At 52.8% G+C, this 20,941-nt stretch overlaps 1 protein-coding gene across 6 annotated transcripts in view; it reads right to left on the reverse strand.

The window, feature by feature from the left end:
• SMARCA4 (SWI/SNF related, matrix associated, actin dependent regulator of chromatin, subfamily a, member 4) overlaps positions 1 to 20,941 on the reverse strand; it is a 93,008-nt gene that overhangs the window by 58,807 nt on the left and 13,260 nt on the right. For all 6 annotated transcript variants that reach the window (XM_044254182.1, XM_044254186.1, XM_044254185.1 and 3 more), the window contains exons 2-11: positions 14,443 to 14,692; positions 12,443 to 12,575; positions 11,179 to 11,583; positions 10,736 to 10,834; positions 9,128 to 9,386; positions 6,946 to 7,072; positions 6,231 to 6,404; positions 4,666 to 4,839; positions 3,322 to 3,489; positions 3,167 to 3,217 (exon numbers count right to left, since the gene is read on the reverse strand). In XM_044254182.1, coding sequence (XP_044110117.1) covers positions 3,167 to 3,217; positions 3,322 to 3,489; positions 4,666 to 4,839; positions 6,231 to 6,404; positions 6,946 to 7,072; positions 9,128 to 9,386; positions 10,736 to 10,834; positions 11,179 to 11,583; positions 12,443 to 12,575; positions 14,443 to 14,664 — 1,812 coding nt within the window. In that variant the 5' untranslated portion in view covers positions 14,665 to 14,692. The remainder of the gene's footprint in view (positions 1 to 3,166; positions 3,218 to 3,321; positions 3,490 to 4,665; positions 4,840 to 6,230; positions 6,405 to 6,945; positions 7,073 to 9,127; positions 9,387 to 10,735; positions 10,835 to 11,178; positions 11,584 to 12,442; positions 12,576 to 14,442; positions 14,693 to 20,941) is intronic.

Raw genomic sequence — 20,941 nt, forward strand, 5'->3', positions numbered from 1 at the left:
ACGAGGAAGGGAACAAGGGCAACAAGCTCCGGGAAGGAAGGGGCGCGCGGTGGCGCATCAGAGACGAGAAGTGTAGGATCGTCACTGTGGCTGCAAATGCAAAGCAACCTAAATGACTACCCGTCTGCCTGCTGAATGAGATGCCAACACGTCCATACTACGAAATTAGAACAGAATTAATGGCTTGAATTGGAAAGGGGTCCAAGATATCCTGCTGAGTGCAGTCTAGCTATGTCTAGATCACCCCAAATGGCCTTAAAACAAACCGAAAGAATGTAGGCAAACAATTCCTGGATGCAAGTTCAACCCGCATGCTTGCTCTTGGGAAAGCAGGTGCCGTGGGGACTTTTGCTTTTTATCATACTGTTTAAATATTTTCTGCAAGAAATACTACGTTTCGGTGGCACTGAAAGAATAAGGTATGTGAGCTAACGTGGGAAGATGTCAGAGACACAATGAGAGGCTGGAAAAAGAAAACCATCTGGTGGCACATACACAGAAAAGGCCCCAGAGCAAACACGGCTTTCCGCAACGGTTACTCACAGTTTTCCTCTGGAAGATGGGAGTGAGGAGGGGGCGGGGAAGGCGGGAAAGGAAACATTACTTATTTACACCTCCCCCTTCTAGACATCTTCCCTCCAAATGAGTGTACTGAGGGAGAACAGTGGCTTTCAGGAGGCTGGTAGGGATGTGGTAGGGAAAAAACAGTGAGTGGAGACAGCAAGCCCGCTCCGAGTGTGCCACTTTGTACGGTGCTGATTTTTAGAAACAGACGAGTAAAGTTTCACATATTAAATACAGAAATGAAAGGGGTGCCTAGGTGGCTCAAGTCGGTTAAGGTTGGCCTTCGGCTCAGGTCATGATCCTAGGGTCCTGGGATCAAGTCCCACATCAGGCTCCCAGCTCAGTGGGGGGCTTCCTTCTCCCTCTCCCTCTATACCCCAGCTTGGGCTCTCTCTCTCACTATCTCAAATAAATAAAATCTTTTAACAGATTTATTAAAATAGGGCGCCTGGGTGGCTCAGTGGGTTAAGCCTCTGCCTTCAGCTCAGGTCATGCTCCCAGGGTCCTGGGACCTAGCCCCATATTAGGCTCTCTGCTCAGCGGCGAGCCTGTTTTCTGCCTGTCCCCCACCCCCCCCTTTCTGCCTACTTGTGATCTCTGTCAAATATATAAATAAAACCTTTTTAAAAATTTTATTAAAATACATATACAAATGATGAGTAAATAAATAAAACCAACAAGGAAAGGGGAAACCGCACCAATGAGGGCACAGGAGAGAACTAATCCAAGTGTCGTTTAAATGTAATATTTGGAGCACATTAATTTCAGGCTGAGTAACTCCAGACACACACTAAACTCTAGCCAGGAGGCCTCTTTTGCACAGGAGTATGAGTTAACAACTCTGAATGTATTTCCCAGAATATATTTCCCAGGATTAGGCAAATAAAGAAACATACCATGGCTAATGGGAGTGAAGTTTTGGGCTGTTATAAGGAAAGAGAGAACCGAAATAGCCCTACAGTATTAGGTTAGATGCAGAGATAGCCATGTGACTGCAAGGTTTTGAACATACAGACTAGCAACGCACAGATGCCTGCGACCATATACCTGCTCCCTAGATCTGATTGCCAGGAGGGCCTAGAAGCAATGACGCCCTGTATCAACAATCGCATCTAACAAGGTATCTTGGCCATCTCGCTGGCTCAGTGAGTAAACCATGCGACTCTCGATCTTGGGGTCACGAGTTCAAGTCCCACTCTGGGTATAGAACTTGGCTTACTTACTTACTTAACTTCCTTAGAGATAAAGAAAAAGAGAGAGAGAGAGAGATGTTGGTTTCTAAATATTGGCACCAAAAGGAGAAGATGAGCTTGGGCCATTTTGGTGTGCAAGGAAGGAAGGCAGCTCTCAAGGGACACATGGGCCAACTAGAAGGGGCTCTTACTGGCCCAGACTGGGCTATTTTGAACATCAAAATAATGATGGTCAAGGATTAAATTCAATGAGAATCCTGTAAGTTGGTACCGGGGTTGGCAAACTGTGTACCATGGGCCAAATAGGAAAGAAGAGAAAAAACTCTTCCTTCCTACAGAAAGTCATCTATAAAATGCAGAAGATAACGTGGGGGAGGGAAGGGGAGGGTCAGGGTGAAGAGAGGGGGCATCACCATTCTGTAACGATCATGGCAAAAACTGATACAGGCCAAGACCAATTAAGCAGATGAAAAAACGAGTGAGTGGAAGAAAGAGGAAGTAAAATTCGTTTAAAGAGTCTTGAGCATTGCTCCACAAGGTACTTAATAATCACAAAAGGAAAAAATAGTAACTTTTCATCACAGATGCTTCGGCAGACACCAAGGGATCCTGGTCAACATCGCCAGTGACCGAAGCCATCCACGCCAGGTCTCCTGCTGTGACGCACGGAGAAGAACAGAGTGTCACTCTGGTGTCTTCCTGCCAATAACACATAATCGGAATCTAACCACAAGGAAAGGGCAAGTCAAACCCAAGTGAAAGGCCCCTGTGAGAAATACTTGGCTTGTGCTCTTCAGAAATGCCAAGGTCAGAAAAGGCTGAGACGAAGTGATGAGCCGTTCAGGATCAAAGGACTAGAAGGATCGCCACTGAAGGCAATATGTGGCCACGGACTTGCTGTGAAGGCCACCAGAGGGACAGCTGACTAAGCCTTAACAAGCACTGCGGACGAGATCATGGTGTCACTGCAGGCATGCTTGTTTCTGTTTGTTGATCGATGTACAGTCACGGAAAAGAAGGAGCTTGTTTCTAGGAAACGCACTGAAATATACGGAGGTAAGGGTTTGTCATGTCTGCACGTGACTCTCCCAACGGTTTAGGAAAAAATGTTTGGGAAAACGGAACCCAGCTGAGGAAAATGCTGGAGTTCTGTCCTTTAATTATGTCAGAGTGAAACTAACAAAATAATGGGACGGACAACAAAAGAAGTCTGAAGGAAACACACTGGGAGCTGACAATGTACCTTCCTGGGGAGTGGGACTGAGGAGGGGTACGATGTGGCAGGGGACACAGTCATCATAGATAGCTCTGGTGATTTCAAGAGAAAAAAAAAATTTAAAGGATGCGACAGACCTAAGCTCCCAGGACTGGGCTGGCGTTTCCATGAAAAGAAACTCCTGATCCCTTACCTCGCCATCAGGTCCAATAGCAGGCGTCTGTCCTTCTGCATTTTCTGCCTTCTGCAAGTGAAGAGAGACAGGTCACCAGGGAGGCCGAGGCACACGCGCCAAGCCGGCTGCTCCAGTCCCACCCAGGGGCAGGCGCACGGCCGGGCCCAGCGCACCTTCTTTTTCTTTTTCTTCTTTTTCTCCTTGGCGACCTGGGCAGCCTTGTGCTGCCGCACCAGCTCCGTGAGGTTAGCCACGTACTCGTCTGTCTGCTGCAAGAGGTAGGCCAAGCGCTTGTCCTTCTTCTGGTCGATGAGCTTGCGGTAGCCCTCCTCATCTTCCGCCTGCAGAAGGGTAGGGTTATGGTGGTGTTCGCAAGAGACATGCGCTCGTCCCTTAGGGCCCACGGCAGGTAATCCAAAGCCAAGAAGCCCACTGAGGGCTGTCGTTAACCAGCAACCAGACCCTCCCCAAAGGAATGCTCAGCTGACCCCAGACCCGTGCTGTACGTACACCTTCACAGGGCTATCGACTCCCCCTTCAGCATCTCCTCAACCCGTACCCAGGGAAGACCCTGAGGGGGCCTACTGGACAGATACGCTTTTGCCAGAAGCCATTTGAAAAGGCCAACAGCAAGCCCTAGCCTCTCTGTCCACAAATACTCCCCAAATACAGGCCAGATACTCTCACGGACCCATGAAGCAAGGCCCTCCTAGCTTTCTAATAATCAATCAGATGTCACCCCAGCTTAGAGCCTCCTGTGGCTCCCATCATACACAAAAGTAAATCTAAAGCCTTTCTTGCGGTCTACAAGGCCCCCTATGACTGCCTCAGGGACTCTGACCTCAGCCTGTGCCCTCACCACACTCTTCTAGAGGCCTTCTGCTGTGCCTCGCACCTGGCTTTCCGCCGCCTCAGGGGTCTGCCCTTGGTTCGTCTATCCCTGGGAGGCACTTCATTAAGGGAGTCACGCCCACCCTTCCCATAACACCACATCAACCCCTACTCCCTGATCCGGCTTCCTTCTCTTTGGGGTACTTCACACCACCCAAAACGCTCGTTTGTTCGGCCTGGGCCTCCATCTCTCTAGGGCCAGCAGCAGCGGCCGGGAGGGTAGGGCCTGCGTGCTTCTCCTTAATGCTAGGGCCGCGTGTACACAGCAGTGCCTGTCAGCATCCACCTGAATCATCCCAAACAGCCAAACACAAAGGGTGGAGGGACAGGCCAGCGATCACATCGTCAGTCACTCTCCCAAACTAGAGCATTGCCCCTCCCCCTTCTGGAGAGGTCACAGAGCAGCCCGCTAACCAGCCTAAGGTCTCACGAACACTGACCGAATGAACAGGCCAGGTCTTCTGGACTCCCAAACCCACGCCCTTTCTTTCTCTCTGTCCCACCTCTAACTCTGAGCAGCAGTCGGCCTTGGCATAACACCAGGCAATCGATCCCTGGTGCCTGCCACACCCAAAGCAGCCACATAGGGACATGAAGGGACACGATGTCACGAAGGCAGAATTTACCATGAGTCTCCGCATTCTCTCTTTCTCAATTCTTTCGTTTTCCTTCTTCTGCTCCCTCTCCGTGTTGGCGTGGTAGGTGGCCACCGCCTTCGTGAGCTTCTGGATTTTGCCTGTGACCGATCTGTGATATTCTTTGAAATCCTTGGCATGCTGCAGAATGCTATTGAGGTACTCCTGCAGGGACAGACACAGAAGAGAGGACTGGTTACTCCCCAGGGTCGCTGTAACGTTGCTGAAAAGGAGACAAAACTTTAAAGGCAGCTTGTTTAAAACCCAGAGGACGTCATCGAAACGGTACAGTGACTGTCTGCCCCTGAGGTTCGGCGATCCCTGTGTAAGGAAAGCCTCGCGCGGGGAACTGTGGGCAGAGGGGCCCTCCCTCGTGGGTCACAGGCAGGGCCATCCGCCTTTCCCAAACATCCGCCTTTCCCAAACTGGCACTGAACACACACTTCAAAACACCCTCACCCTCCAAACAAGTCATTCCACTGCCGAAGATCCTTTAAGGAAAACATTCTGCCTGTTCATTGGCCAAAAAAATTCAAGGTCAAGAAGGCCTCTTCTAGTATTATTTCTAACACTGCAAGGCTGAGAACAGGCTACATGTGCCCCAAAAGGGAAATGGTTACATAAATTAGCAGATACCAAGGCAGAGAACGAATATAATGTGGACATTAAAAATCATGCTTCCACAATACTTAAAAACAAGTCCACGTGTGTATATGTTTGTTTAAAGGAGGCTATTTAATTTCTGAATACTCTGTGCGGACAGAAAACCTACCGATGGATACACCAAAACGTTAACAGTAGTTAATGCCAAGTATTGACTTTTTAAATTCTAAACTACACCTGTACCAGACAGCGACCACAGCAGAGCTTTAGAAAAAGTCAGTGAGCAAACAAACCAAATCGCCCCACGTCCTACTCCGGCAGAGATGGGGTCTTCCCGACAGATCGCGTAGAAGCTAAGTCAGATCACACCCTTATCTGCTTGGGACCCTCCATGGCTCCCACCTCACTTAGAGTAAAGGCCCAAGTGGTCTCCTCAGCCCAGACACTCTGTGTCTCCTCCACCTCTCTGTCCTCCTCACTCTCTCCCTCATCCTTCTGTCCCACTCTCTCCCTTGCTCACTCCACTTGAGCCGCACTGGGATCCCTGCTGGTCACAGAACACATGGCACATTCCAGCCCCAGGGCCATTGCACGTTCCCCTCCATCTGCAAGGCTCCTGGCCCACATGTATTTGTGGCTCCCTCCCTCAGGTCCTGCCTTCTCAGAGAACTCCCCCAACCGTGCTGTGCCAGCAGCCCCTCCGTCCCTCCCCACCCCCGCTTCACATCTCTTCACACCCTCATCACCTCCCAAACACGGCACATGTGACTATGGCCTGTCCACCCGCTACCATGCGGTTTTACCCACTAACATATTCTCGGTGCCTAGAATATGGTTGTGATGAACAGTAAAGACAGACAGACAGCATGCTCAGACCCAAACAAGACTTGGCGGCAGCAGAGCCCCGGCAGCCCTGACACAGAGCCGAGCCTCGCGGCAGGGCGGGGACGCACCTGGTGCTTCTGCCGGCGCTTGCGCTCCTGCTCGATCTTCTGCTGCTTCTCCAGCTTCTCAGTGATGCGGGCCTCACGCAGGGACTGCCGCTTGCTGCGCTTGTAGGCCTTGGCGTTGAGGGCCGTCTCGAGGGCCGTGTCCCTCCGCATGCACACCACCACTTCCTGTCGTAGCTTGAGGAAGGAAGAAACGATGCGCACGACATTGTCAAATCCACACATAATTACATTATCTCAAGCTAGACACATTGTGGCTCCTTCCAGAAGGAGCCGTTCTAAATGCCTTCTGGTGGGTGCCCAAAGACAGTGCAAAGCTCAGAAGATGACTGCTTCAGGACATCCAGAAGGTTCTCTCAAACCTTCACGTCTCCAGTGCTGCCCCTCATCAACCACATGCAAGATATTCCTTACGGGTCATTCAAAGGTAGAGCGCCCCCAGAAACAGACCCACTTATTAAGTCTCTGTTTCCCGCCAGCAACTACTGCTTTAGGAAGGACCCACAGCTATGCGTCCTGAGAGCGGCTAACGTCCCACCACCGAGCAGGACATGGACAGGAGAGGGGGACAGCCAGCCAAAGGGGGTGTGAGGCCACTGCTGCTTTTAATGATCAAGGCCCATTTAAGAACTGCCTGGCAAGTAGCTCTTTGAATCGAAGCATCAATGCTGGCAAAGAGGCTCTTTCCCTGAAGCAACGGGCCTGTGCCTGCGCCCACCTGCCTCTGGAAGTTCAGCAGCCTGAGGGCCTTGAGCTCAATGGTCGCTTTGGTTCGCAAATCCCCGGCCAGGGACCCGGGAAGGTTTTCAAGTTCCTGAATTCGGTGTGCGATTCGAGCCTGCAGCCTGGGTGGCAAAGACAGAAGGAAGGAGAGGTGAGGAGAGCGCTTGTGTATTCGGGGGAGCCCACCCGTTCCCTTTAAAGGTGGGGCCTCAGGAGAATCCATCCCTCGAGGAGGGCAGGTCCTGGTCACAAGATGGGCAATGGCTCAGAAAAGGAAGCCAGCCAAAACCCAGAACACGGGAAGAGCGGGGCAGGCCCAGCAAACCCGACCCTGACAGGGCACAGCTGCTTTGTGACATTCCAGCAGCGAGAGCCAGCTAGGGGGTCAGGCGGACCAGCGTCTCCACCCCAACGCAGGGACCACCCCGCAGAGCAACCGCTCCAGGCTTGGTCTACAGTTCAAATGAGGTAATCCCCCTTCTCAGTGTTTCACCCATATTTATGAAACGCCTGCTGTGTGCCAGGGACTGATCCAGGCATTAGGCCTTAGCACTAAATAAGACTAAACAAGACTAACGCGTTATTCTCGTAGAGCTCTCAGGCTTACCAGCAAGACAGCCCATAAAGGAATTAAAAAATTAAATATCTACACTAATTGCAGAGAGTACCAAATACTCTGAGAAAGGGGCTAGAAGTGAGGGGGTTAGGCAAGGCCTCTATAAGCAGGTGACCTCAGCAATAAGGCCTCAATTAGCCAGGAGTCATATGCAGCTTATGCAAAGGGCCGGGGGTAGAAATGAGTCTCACTGTTCCACATAAAAAGAGGAACAGGGACAGGGGTGTAGGCAAGGACAGAGCCTTGGGCAGAAGCTAAACAAAAAGGTGCTTATTGGATGGGAACAGGGACACCAGTGGCAGGTTTGAACCTAGGGAACAGGTCTAATGGAAGTTAATTATAAAAAGAAACTTCAAAGTACTGTGTGGAAAACAGACTGCACAAGCAAGGGGGAGACCAGGGAAGCCAGCAAGGAGATGCAGACTAGGTGGTGGGGTCCACAGCGTGGAAAAGGCCACCAGTTCCCAGGATGGGGGTGGGGAGCTAAGATGAGGACACAGGGGATGGGGGAGGGTGAGCAACAGTGAAGGGGAGGCAGGGTCTGGCCCAACGAGCTGCAGTCAGGTGCAGAAACAGGACGGTAACGTGGCGGATGCGAGGGCGTATCTGGAAAGGCCACGTTTAAGCTACCTACATGGAACTGGAGGGGAGGTACCTGGGTCCAGGGGCTGGAGCTCCAGAGCACCTCTGGTGGAGCCCGCTGGAGCCCATCATTAGGCAAAGATTTACTGGTACGTCTGGGGATTATGGCCAACAAGCACAGCCCCTCCCGCAGGCGGTTTACGTTTACCAAGGGAGGCCAGTCCTGAACAAGCTGTCAACGCAATGGGGAAACAGCAGAGGGCAAGGTGTTCGGGGGTGAACCTGAGGTGCCCCAGCCGCACGGCCCCGCAGACCCGCTCTCTCTCCCTGCGCCAGGCACCCAGAAGGCCTTGGCAAAGCAGCCAGCAACTAGTGACGTTTGTGACCGCCTGCCACAAGGCTCAGCCAGGTCGCTGAGGGCTGATGAGCGGAAAGTGAGCGAGGAGAATAAAGCACCTGCACCTCTGGAGAGCAGTTTTGCAGAATCTAGGAACGTTCCCTGCCTGGGTCCCCTGTACCCAAGCCGTGGCACTTTCAGGGAATTACTCGGACACATGTGCACCCATGGGAAAAGAGAGAGACGCAAGTGTATTGACTATAACATTGTTTTAACAAAAGATGAGGGGGGAAAAAACTAGAAACAACCTCACATCCCTTCCATCACAGGGTCCGGGCTAAATCAATTCTGGTAAAGCCACCGGACAGAATGCAGTGCATCCAACAAGGAGAAAAGCTCATGTGGTACAGACAAGGGAAGATCTACCACGCGCCCATCCTGAAGCACAGGCACCTGTCTGCCTATACCCGCACAGGACTTCTCTGGAAGGATACACAGCAACAGAGAGAACTAGGGAAGTGGTGACAGACTTCCCATCTCATACCCCTCCGGCCTTCGGAACTGAGTCAAACCGACATACTCCGGGACTGGCTGAGGCGAGGGGCAGCGACCCCAAGTGCCCCCAGGCAGCAGCGCCCTTACCTGTACTCCCGCTCCTGCAGGATCTCCACAGGGTCCAGGCCCCGCGGCTTCTGGATGGGGGTGATGCGGCTCTGCTTCTGGTGCAATGGGACCATGGGGGCAGGCTGGGCAGGCTGCCCCGGCGACTGCGTCTGGGGCGGCATCACCGGGGAGGCAGCAGGTGGGACGGCTGGGGGCGCAGGTGAGGGGCGGCCCGTTGGCTGTGGGGGGATCAGCTTCTGAGGTGTGCTCGTGGGGGCAGCAGCATTCGCCATGGGTCCTGGCAGGGGTGGGGGGAGAGGAGGCAGGCGGGAGAGGCACAGCTTTGAATTCTGGCTCGATTCTGGAGGTAAACGAAAAGCCCTCTGGGCGCTTATGGCCCTGGGGACAAACTCATCCCCAAGGCTGATGAGGCCCAAGCAGCATCTTACTCAGGGGTCCCTCGGGGGTCCTCCTCCCTCCTGCCCCCTCCAGATCTCAGGAGACGTTCCCCTCCCCGAAGCCCCGCCTGCCTAAGCGCCGCTCCCAGGTTCGGTCCTGCTGTGGGCGGCCTCGCGGGAACAGCAGTTTCCGGACTTTCATCCGGTGCCCAAGGAGTCCTACTTAAGCCATGAGCTCTGCAGGGCCCATCACTAATCCTCAGGCTCCAAGCGGACAAGGAATGAGGCCATTCTGTCCATACTTCTTCCCCACAGAGATGACCCCCCAACACCTCCTGATGACGGCATCTTACACAGAACACGGAGGCTGCACCCAGTCAGCAGAAACGGAACCCTGGGCCACCCTGTCACTCTCCCTGCCTCTCACAGCACAGGGGGCGGGGGGGTGGCGTTCTCAGGAGGGAAGGGGGTCAGACATGGCCTCTGGGCTCTGAAGGACAGGGTCTGTGGCTGCGGTGGCACCTCGCCACAGCCTCTTACTGGAGGCGTCCGGTGGACTCGGTCACTAGGCTCCTCCTCTCCTTGGTGAGGAGACCCCAGGATTACCACGACCCACAGGACAAGGTGGGGTAGGAATCATGCAGTGGAACCAAACCTGAGCCTCTGGGAACTGACCAGGGACAGATAAGACCCAAAGAAGGCAGGGGCGCCTGGGGGGCTCAGTCGTTAAACATCTGCCTTCAGCTCAGGTCATGATCCCAGGGTCCTGGGATCGAGCCCCGCATCGGGCTCCCTGCTCGGTGGGGAGCCTGGTCTCCCTCTGCCACTCCCGTGTGTTCCCTCTCTCACTTTATCTCTTTCTGTCAAATAAATAAAATCTTTTTTTTTTTTTTTAAGATTTATTTATTTATTTGACAGAAAGAGAGAGATCACAAGTAGGCAGAGAAACAGGCAGAGAGAGGAGGAAGCAGGCTCTCTGCTGAGCAGAGGGTGCGATGCGGGGCTCAATCCCAGGACCCTGAGGTCATGACCTGAGCCGAAGGCAGAGACTTAACCCACTGAGGGACCCAGGCACCCCAAATAAGTAAAATTTTAAAGGAAAAAAAAAAAAGACCCAAAGAAGGCAGAAAGAAGCGAGGACTTGTCCTTGGGAGCCTCTCTCTCAACAGGCCCCTCTCAGGGGCTACAGGGCACAAGGCCATGATGGGAGCCAGGGAAGAGGCATGTCACCAAGACAGAGGTGGCTTACCTTCAGGCCAAGGCTTGGGAGGCCCTCCGGGGGGCTGACCTGGCATCCCAGGGGGCACTCCTGAGGGTCCTGGGGGGGGCATGTTGGGCCCTCCCATACCTACACATCAGGAGAAACAAACAAGATGATCGAAGGCATCCCGTGTTTACGCCTGCTCCCACCCCTACAGGCAGGCCTGGCTCCAGGGGACGCAGCCAGCAACAAGCCCCTCGGCGCAAATAAGACAGTGGGGGTGGGGGCCAGGGAGGCAGCGGGAGAGGCAACACAGAGCACGGAGGTAGCCCTGCCGCCTGAGCACCCTGAGCGCTGCCAATGCCATGCGGGCTCCAGGAGGGATGCCGAGGGCAGGAGAGCCCAGGTCTGTGGACATCGCCGCCCACATCCTGGTCAGTTCGTTCTGCGTCCCCCTCCCAACCCCGAACACAGGGGAGCGTGGGCCCTACCGTGAGGCCGGTTGTAATTTGGAGGTGCTGGTCCCGGACCCGGGCCAGGGCCAGGGCCAGGCCCGGGGCCAGGTCCCGTCGCGGACACAGAGGGTGGAGGTAGTGTTGGCATCTGCTGCTGCATCCCGGGCATCGGCCGCTTCCCCTGCACCGCCATCTGCAGGTGGTCGGGAAGGGGCTGCCCCCTGGCCAGCATCTTGTACGCCATGATCTGGGCTCGGAGCTGATGCAGCTGGTTCTGGTTAAACGGAGTCGGGCCCCGGTTCTGCTGTCCCAAAGCCTGGGGATCGGCACCATCCAGGGGGGCCCCACCTGGCCCAGAGGACATCTGTGGGCCTGAGGACGGGCCACTGGCTGGAACCGGACTGGAGGCATGCTCGGAGCCACCCAGGGGGGAGGGGTAACCTGTGAAGCAACGCGGATCCAAATGGTCACTTGGCAACACACATCCTCTGATTTCGAAGGCAGAGACGGTAACATTCCAACTGTGTTTACACCAGCTCCTATCCCAAGACAGGGGGCGGCCAATGACGTTAATCCCATGATTCAAAGGAGCAGCACCCAGAGAGAGGAGACACCCTGGCAGCCTGGACAGTGGCCGGCATGACCGGTTTGGTTTGGCTCAGCTTTCAGCAAGCTGCCTGTGGACGGTCCGTGTTGAGCTGTTACACAGATCCAGGCCTCCCTCAGGCCTGCCCTCCTGCCCCTCAACTTGGACAGACCACGCCCCTAAAGGCTATTCAGTGTGGAGCCCTTTGGAGGCACTGAGCTCCCCACCCCGATGACTACAGTCATCTACTCCGTCCCTTCCCCAAGTACCCTGTACAGAAAAACTACAGGGAAGGCTTGTTAAAGCAGAGCCCCGACCCCAAGATTCTGTCCCAGCCGTCTGAAGTGGGGCCCAGGAATCCGTATTGCTAGTACATTCCTGGATGGCATGGGAGCTGCTGGCCTGAGAAGCCCGCCCTGCTCAGCTCCTGTCTAAACTCCACGGCTGCAGATAAACACGTCCTATCAGGGTTCCCTCTTCGGAGGCTGCTCTAAGACAAGCCAGCCCAAAACGAGCACCAGGCAAGCCCAAGCTCCCCAGTCCTCCATGGCAGAGTCTCCCACAAGACCGGACTGCCTAGGTCTACCCTGAATCTGCCTGTGGGAGACTGAGAGACCAACTACGAAAATAACCGCAGGACACTGGGGTAGGGTTGGGACGGGGTGGGGGGGGGCAGGCAACAGACACAAGGGAAGAAGAGTCACGAAGCAGTACCTTGGGAGTGCTGGTCCATGGGGCTTGGCGGCGGCCCCATCCCAGCGTGGGCCCCGGACCGCATCCCCATTCCCTTCATCTGGTTGTAGCGGGGGTCATCCGACACGCCCTTCTCATGCATGGACTCCATTGGCTACAAGAGGGGACAAGGACAAGGCAAGCTCAACGAGGGCGAACAGGAAGAGCGCGCAAAGTGCTGCCCGAGCGTTCACTGCAAGTGGAAATGTCCGCCCAAGGTCGCCCTGGTGTGTAACGGAGCCACTGATGTGACCAAGCAGCTTAGGTCCAAGCCGTGGTCCTGGCACGGACTGAAGTGTCAAGCAGATGCAGGAAACAATGTCACTCGACAGTAGGCGACCACCTAGGAGCCTAGAGGTCTGGAAGTGAAGGGACAGATGGATCCGGGCACCGGAAGACAGTCTGGGATGGCCAAAATACCGCACAGAAAAGACAAGAGCTCCTGGAGAGGAGCTGTTTTGGCTTGGACACCAAGCTCGCGATCAATCGTCACAAGGAGACCTGGTCACCACCGATCTTTGGATCAGAAACCCTCTTCCTTGGGAGACTGTAAATGAGAGGAACAGACAGAAATTTCTGCCTGCAGGTATGATTACAGTACGTTCATGTCCTCACTGATCGGAGATCGGCCTCCAGCCCATTAGCTGGGAGGAAAGTGTCTGTGGCGTAACTCTGTTCCTCCTAAGAGGCACACTGGACCTCTGCACAACGACGACACCTAATTTCCTTCCAAAGGCTCAGCAGTCAGTACTTCCCAGACTGGAATAGCTGGTAAAGGGGCCATTGTCCGGGACCCTTCCAGGGCACTCTGCTAGGCCCTGGTTGGCAGGAGTATCCTGGTCTCTGGGAACTCAGTCTAAGGGGGGCCCAGGAAAGTCAGCTACAGCTCAGTGTGCGCCATGAGAGAAGCAAGAGAGGAGGAGAGGGCGCTTGGCGGGGACCACAGGAGCAGCTTCAAATGCAGGAAGGGGAGATCCTCGGGAAGCTGACGCCTCTGCAGGCGAGGGGTGTCCCACTGCCACGGCCTCTGGCCCCTGGGCTCCTAACACGGCGCAGGGCAAGGGCCAGGTATCTGGCAGACATGTGGAGTATGTGCAAGTGATTCCAAGAGGAAGAAACAAAAGGGGCAGAGAGGGAAAGAGGCTGTGCTGGAGAAGCCAGACTCAATTTGGCCGGGGTGGCGGCTGGGGGTGGTGGGGAGGTGGTCAGGTCACCAACAGCTTCCCAAAAAGAAAGCGACAACGTACTGTTGACAGAAATGTGCAGGGATGGGGAAGGCAAGGAGGGCAAGAAGGATGAGAGTGGCTCCACCCCGGACTCGGTAACTGACCATCTCTTGAGACTCCACTTCCTCGTCTGTAAAATGGGCACAACAGCCTACACCTTAAGCAGAATGGGTATGAACACACGGACGGCCCCAGGAGCGAGGCTAGAGGGATCAGCAGAGACCCCTCGCCTCTAGGCCGTACCATGTCCATCTTCCACGAGGCTCTCTTGTGGTCTCTGAGGCTTGAACATGGCACTTTTTCCTTTAGATGCTGACACAGATAGGAGGATGTTTCCTCGTTTTCCCCAACCATCACCCAGGAACACAGAGAGAAAGGAAAACTACTTGTGTTAAGAGGTTTTTTTTTCCTCACCTCACCGGCAAAAGCATCTGACTAATTCCCAAAGTCGTCGGGACAGTGAGTGCGTGGCGCCCAAGTGCAGGACAGAGTGGGGACACAGAGCACAGGTGAGCAGAGCCACCCGAGTGCAGGAAACCATGTGACATAAGCCACCTTTTAGGGATTTGGACATCTTTATTTGTTAACAAAAGGCAACTCTGGAGCAGTGGGACCTCATCTCCCATGTGGGATGACGGGTACCGGAGACACCAGGCGGGAAGGCGGCCGGCTCGGAGCAGAAGGCCGGATGCACTGCCCATCGTCCCTCCTCCGATCACAGGGTCCCAGTTAGGGCAGTGGGCACAGGCTCCCTACCTTGTGCATCTGGTGCATGTTGTCCTGAGGGTACCCTCCAGGTCCCTGGGTCGGGATGGGGTGTCCTGCCGAGGGAGGCCCCGGACTGGGCCCCATCATGCTGTGCGCAGAGCCCGGTGAGGGACCCGGGCTAGGGCCCAACATGGCTCCAGGGGAGGGGCCCGGGCCCGGGGAAGGGCCTGGCCGCGGAGTTCCACCCAGGGGTGGGTCCGGAGTGGACATCTTCACAGGAGCTGCAGAGAGTGGTCTCCTGAGGGAGAGAAGTCCTGGTCAGTCTGGGGGTCACGGCCATCACCAGGGCATCAGAGCTGGCAAGGGAGGACCCCAGGCAGTATTGCGAGAAGCACCCACTTGACAAGGAGCGGGCACCTTTGACATGCAACCCCCAACACCCAGACCTCTCTCCTCCGTTCCTCTCACAAATGAGAATACATCAGGCATATAAACTCAGACCAAAATCCCCTGAGAGACAGACAGGACTCAGGAGGTGGAGGTCCACAGCCACGGCCCCACCTGGGGTCTCACTGCCCTTGCTGTTCTGCTCACAACCAAGACAAGGTCTCAGGGAAGCGGTGATACGCCCTTCACACCTAATACCTGCCACCTTCCTAATAACAAGGGAGAGCAAGACTAAGGTTCAAAGTCATTGCCAGCAACAGTATCCAACTGGGCCTCAGGAAGTTCAGCAAATACAAATATTCCCGGCAAGCGATGCTGGTTTTCCCCTTGGGGCAGTGAGACCAAGTTTCCTTTAAAATAAATGAATGGAAGTCTGAAATGCAGGTTCACTTACAGAAAAGTATTACAGAAGTAACAGCACTCTGATATCTGAATACTCAGGAACCATAACCCAAAGCCTCTACGAGATCCAAAACTACACTACAAAAAAAAAAAAAAAAAAAAAAAATCTAATGATGATGGTAAATTCTCCTTGCCACCACAGGGACATGAACTGATAAATTTTACATATGCTTTTTATAATAAGAGTTCAATGTTCAGGTAACCCTTTTTCTGTTGTGTACTAATATATATATGACCTTAAATATGATTCCTTTCAATTTCCTAACTTCTTTCTCTGTGTCCTCTGTGAGGACAGAGTAATACATCTGCAGTGCTGAAATGCAGAAAACACAGAAAAAACACAGAAACTTAAAGTCACCCGGCATCCCACCAGACATGGAGGAGAAGCGCTTACCAGCCCCGCAGAGAGCAACAAGCCACCCTGCTCTCCTTACCCCTTTCCCAGCAGGGCAGGGGGAGGTGAGGAGTACAAAAAAGGGGCTGGGGGTTTCCTCAGAGACTTGGGACACCACCAGAGCCATAAGGATGGAACTGAGCCATGCAGGGTGGGCCCTCTCAGGGAGGGGAGAGCGGCCCTCATGTTGCCGCTGGGACCCCAACACACCTCCCTGCCTCCCTTCTAGATTGTTCTGCACACAGGCACGCGCGCGCACACACACACTAAACAGTACTACTCATTATTCATTAGTCATTGCCCACTCTAGGCAAGCTTTCCTCCAGAGAATTATATGCAGGACCGTTTTTATCACAGAGTATCTTTTTTATCATTTTTATCACACAATAGTCCTCAAAAGGTGGATTCTAGTGGCTCCACTGAGTTCCCTCACTCTCTACACACTGCGTTATTTAAAAGCCCCTCTCGGGGAGCCTGGGTGGCTCAGTGGGTTAAAGACTCTGCCTTTGGCTCAGGTCATGATCCCAGAGTCCTGGGATCAAGCCCCAGCATCAGGCTCTCTGCTCAGCAGGGAGCCTGCTTCCCTTCCTCTCTCTGTGCCTACTTGTGATCTCTGTCAAATAAATAAATAAATAAATAAATAAATAAATCTTCTTTTTAAAAATACATTAAAAAAAAAAAATAAAAGCCCCTCTCTTGGGGTGCCTGGGTGGCTCAGTGGGTTAAAGCCTCTGCCTTTGGCTCAGGTCATGATCTCAGGGTCCTGGGATTGAGCCCTGGATCAGGCTCTCTGCTCAGCGGGGAGCCTGCTTCCCTCCTCTCTCTCTCTCTGCCTACTTGTGATCTCTCTGTCAAATAAATACATAAAAATCTTATAAAAAAAAAAAAGTCCCTCTCTTGTTGGCACAAATGTAGTTTTTGTTCTGTGGACTTTTTTGGATTTGGAGTGACTCTTTCTGTCCCTAAACTTTACTGGGCACTTCTGGTTCTAAGAATAAATTCTGTTAAGAAGTATAAGAATATTTTTAATTCTCCTAATTAGAACAAAAGTTTGGGGTGCCTGGGTGGCTCAGTGGGTTATGCCCCTGCCTTTGGCTCAGGTCATGGTCCCAGGGTCCTAGGATCAAGTCCTGCATTGGGCTCTCTGGTCAGCAAGGAGCCAGCTTCCACGCCTCTCTCTGCCTACCTCTCTGCCTACTTGTGATTTCTTTCTCTGTCAAATAAATAAAATCTTTAAAAAAGATTAGAACAAGAGTTTTAATTTGAAAGGCTGGCATATTTTCCTAGATAACAGATCAAAAGCCCAAACTTCTCTGTTCTGGTTTCTAAGCTAAATAATAGAGCAGAAACGACTAGACCCCCCGGCAGGGCACAGGCCAGTGACCGGTGCACCGGCCTGACTAGCAATAGACCCGACCGTGCAAGAAAGCACTCCATGTCCTCTGGGCCTCCTGGATTTCCTCCAAAGTGCAAGAAGCCTCAATGCTGCACCTTAAAAAACCTGACAGGAGTGCTGGAGGATGCGTGTCTGCTCACTAGCTCTTCCCGATGAATCCAAAACCCAGTAAGCCCCAGGTGGGCAGAGGAATCAAACTTTTGAAAACTAACTTTGAGACAAATTCATTTAGAAACAAAATCAGACCTGACTCAGATACATGTGAATGGTCACACCTGCTACAGAAAAGGATCCTGTGACCTCAGATGCCACTCCCACCTCTGCCTTGTGACAGTGATCCCTGTCCCAGTCTCCTTCTCTAAAATGCTGCATCTGAAGTCTGAAACCTCTGGCCCAGCATTTGTCTACGTCAAGTTGCGCCTACAGTCCTACTTCACAGGTGGAGAGCTGGGTGACGTGAACACAGCCATGGCTGGGTCAAGAAGACGGCTGGCTCCTCGGGGGCCCTCGGGACTCTTCACGTCCACAGACCCTCTCGCAGAGGCCCAGAGAGACTACAGTGATGTGGCAAGAGGGAAAATGGCCCAGAAAACACTCGAGGAACCCTGTGGCATCCGGGAGCTCGTGGGTGCTTTCTCACCTGAAGGTCTCTATTCTGTCACACCAACTGAAACTGACAGCAAAATAAAATCCACCCCATCCGGGGAACACCTTCTCCTTATCTAAAGGCAGATACGCCAAAGAGCAAGCACTGAAAGTGTCCTTGGAATCATAGCTCTTCTAAAGGTAGTTTATACTTAGTATCAGACGTTCCCATTAAAATGCGTGATTCCGGGGCGCCAGGGGGAGGGGGCGGCTCAGTCGGTTAAGCATCTGTCTTTGGCTCAGGTATGATCCCAGGGTCCTGGGACTGAGTCCTGTATCCAGCTCTCTGCTCAGCGGGGAGCCTGCTCCTCTCCCTCCTCCCACTCGTGCTCTCTGTTGCTATCTCTTTCTCTCTCTGTTAAATAAACAAATAAAACCTTTAAAAAAAATGCATGGTACCTCTAGAAATTTACTACCTCCACTCACAGCAGGACTAACTTCGTCAACGACATACAGAGCTCATTGAAGATCCTGGATGACATCAAAAAATACTTTAGTGCCAAACAAAGCTACCCTATGACCCAGCAATTGCCCTCCTAGGTATTTACCCCAAAGATACCAATGTAGTGATCCAAAGGGGCACCTGCACCCCAATGTTTACAGCAGCAATGTCCACGATAGCCAAACTGTGGAAAGAGCCCAGATGTCCATGGACAGATGCATGGATGAAGATGCGGTATATGTATATGCAACAGAGTATCACTCAGCTACCAAAAAATGAAATCCTGCCATCTGCAATGATGTGGATGCAACTAGGGGGCATTACGCTAACCAAAATAAGTCAATCAGAGAAAGACAATTATCGTATGACTTCACTTCTATGTGGAATTTAAGAAACAAAACAGAGGAGCAGGGGCACCGGGTGGCTCAGTGGGTTAAAGCCTCTGCCTTTGGCTCAGGCCATGATCCCAGGGTCCTGGGATTAAGCCCCGATTCGGGCTCTAGCAGAGAGCCTGCTGCTTCCTCCTCTCTCTCTGCCTGCTTCTCTGACTACCTGTGATCTGTATCTGTCAAATAATAATTTAAAAAAAAAAAAAAGAGGAGCAGAGGAAAAGGGAGGGAAAAATAAAACAAGAAGAAATCAGAGAGGGAGACTAACCGTAAGAGATTCCTGATTGGGGCACCTGTGTGGCTCAGTGGGTTAAAGCCTCTGCCTTCAGCTCCGGTCATGATCCCAGCGTCCTGGGATGGAGTCCCATATCGGGCTCTCTGCTCAGCAGGGAGCCTGCTTCCCCTCCTCTCTCTCTGCCTGCCTCTTTGCCTACTTGTGATCTCTGTCTGTGAAATAAATAAATAAAATATTTTTTTAAAATAAAAGAGATTCCTGATCATAGGACACAAACTGAGGGTTCCTGTAGGGGAGGAGGGGAGGGCGATGGAGTAACTGGGTGATGGGCATTAAGGAGGGCACAGGATGTGATGAGCACTGGGGGTTATACACGATGATCAATCACTGAACTCTACCCCTGAAACTAGTAACACACTACATGTTAATTAATTAAAAAAAAAAAAAATACTCTTGGGCCAAAACATGGCAACATCTACCTTTGAGAAGCATGGAGTTTCACAAGAGGCATTTATTTACTTATTTATTTATAAAGATTTTATTTATTTGACACAGAGAGACAATGAGAGAGGAACACAAGCAGGGGGAGTGGGAACGGAAGAAGCAGACTCCCTGCTGAGCAGGGAGCCTGATGTGGGGCTCGATCCCAGGACGCTGGGATCATGACCTGAGCCAAAGGCAGATGCTTAACAACTGAGCCACCTAGGCCCCCAAGAGGCTTTTAAAAAAAGGACACATGTCTAGACACCTGGGTGGCTCAGTTGGTTAAGCGGCTGCCTTCAGCTCAGGTCATGATCCCAGCATCCTGGGATCAAGTCCCACGTCGGGTTCCTTGCTCAGCAGGGAGCCTGCTTCTCCTTCTGCCTTTACCTGCCTCTCTGTCTGCCTGTGCTCACTCTCTCTGACAAATAAATAAATAAAGTCTTTAAAAAGGAGGGGGGCAGATGTTTCAGAAGCTATCCCCTCTGCAGCGTCAGACTGAGAGGAAGCAGGTAAGTGGACGGGTCCACAGCAGGAGCAGACTCATTTCTGGACTGAAAGACACGTGAAAGACACGTGACAGTAAATAGACCCAAACAGTACAGCACCATGCAAAACCATCCTGAGCAGCACAGTGGGCCAGGCTCTGCCCACACAGACGCGCCCAGCTGGGGTGCTGGTGTGTGCACACAGACAGACAGGCCGGCCGACCTGCAGCAGCATGGGGTGGGGGTGGGCAGGGGGATGGAACCGGAAGCAGGGCTCTGGTCCTCGGCATGGCACGGGAGGGGGAACGTTTTATTTACTTGTACCGGGTTTTAGCCCATCTCAAGTGCCCTGACTGTAGGGGTACGGCTGGATGAGCAACACTCCTGCAGGGCACCCCTGCCCCTTCCCATGGAGATCACCCTCCCAGGGGCAAACACTGCTTTGATTCTGTCATTTTGGTGGGTTCACTTATTACTGAACTGCATCTGAAGAAAAGAAACATACGGTAGTACCCTTCTGCTCCTCCGTGGGGGGCATCCCTGTTGGGGGGGCGAGGGGCATTCGTTCTGTTTCGAGTCCGCTCTCCTGTTAGCGCGCTCTGTGCTGCTGGGTTTTGGCCAGCGTGAGTGAACCTACTATGGACAATGTCACTTGGTCAACAGAGGCACCCATTTTCCTTGGATATCCAGGAGAGGAATCATTTGTCATAGGAAGTCATAAATTCAGCTTTGGCAAATATTACAAGCCTTCCGAATTAGGACTACAATCCCACATAACCGCCATCCCCTCAGAAGAGGGGAGAGCATTCCAGTTCCTCTACATCAACACTGACACTTGGTGCTTGTCTAACTTGGAACCGTTCCGGTAAGTGTACAATCGTATACTTTAATTTGTATTTCCCTTGCGACTAATGGTGCTGCGCACCTTTCTGCACGCTGGCCACTGACGTAGCCACTTTCACAAGGCCTTGTTCTCACTAGAGTTTGACTTGGGGATATGTAGTTCCTCTCCCAGGTTGGGGCTCACCTTTGTAGTCTCCTAATGGTGTCGGGACACAGAGAAGTTATTTTCATGGCATCTGATCTATCAAGTTTGTTCTTACATGGTTAATGGTTTTAGAATCCTGTTTAAGAAAATTTTGTCTATCAGGGCACCTGGGAGGCTCTGTCGGTTAAGCCTCTGCCTTCAGCTCAGGTCGTGATCTTGGGGTCCTGGGATCGAGCCCTGC

The sequence above is a fragment of the Neovison vison genome, chromosome 6 (genome assembly GCF_020171115.1).
Source record: "Neovison vison isolate M4711 chromosome 6, ASM_NN_V1, whole genome shotgun sequence".
NCBI lineage: Eukaryota > Metazoa > Chordata > Mammalia > Carnivora > Mustelidae > Neogale > Neogale vison.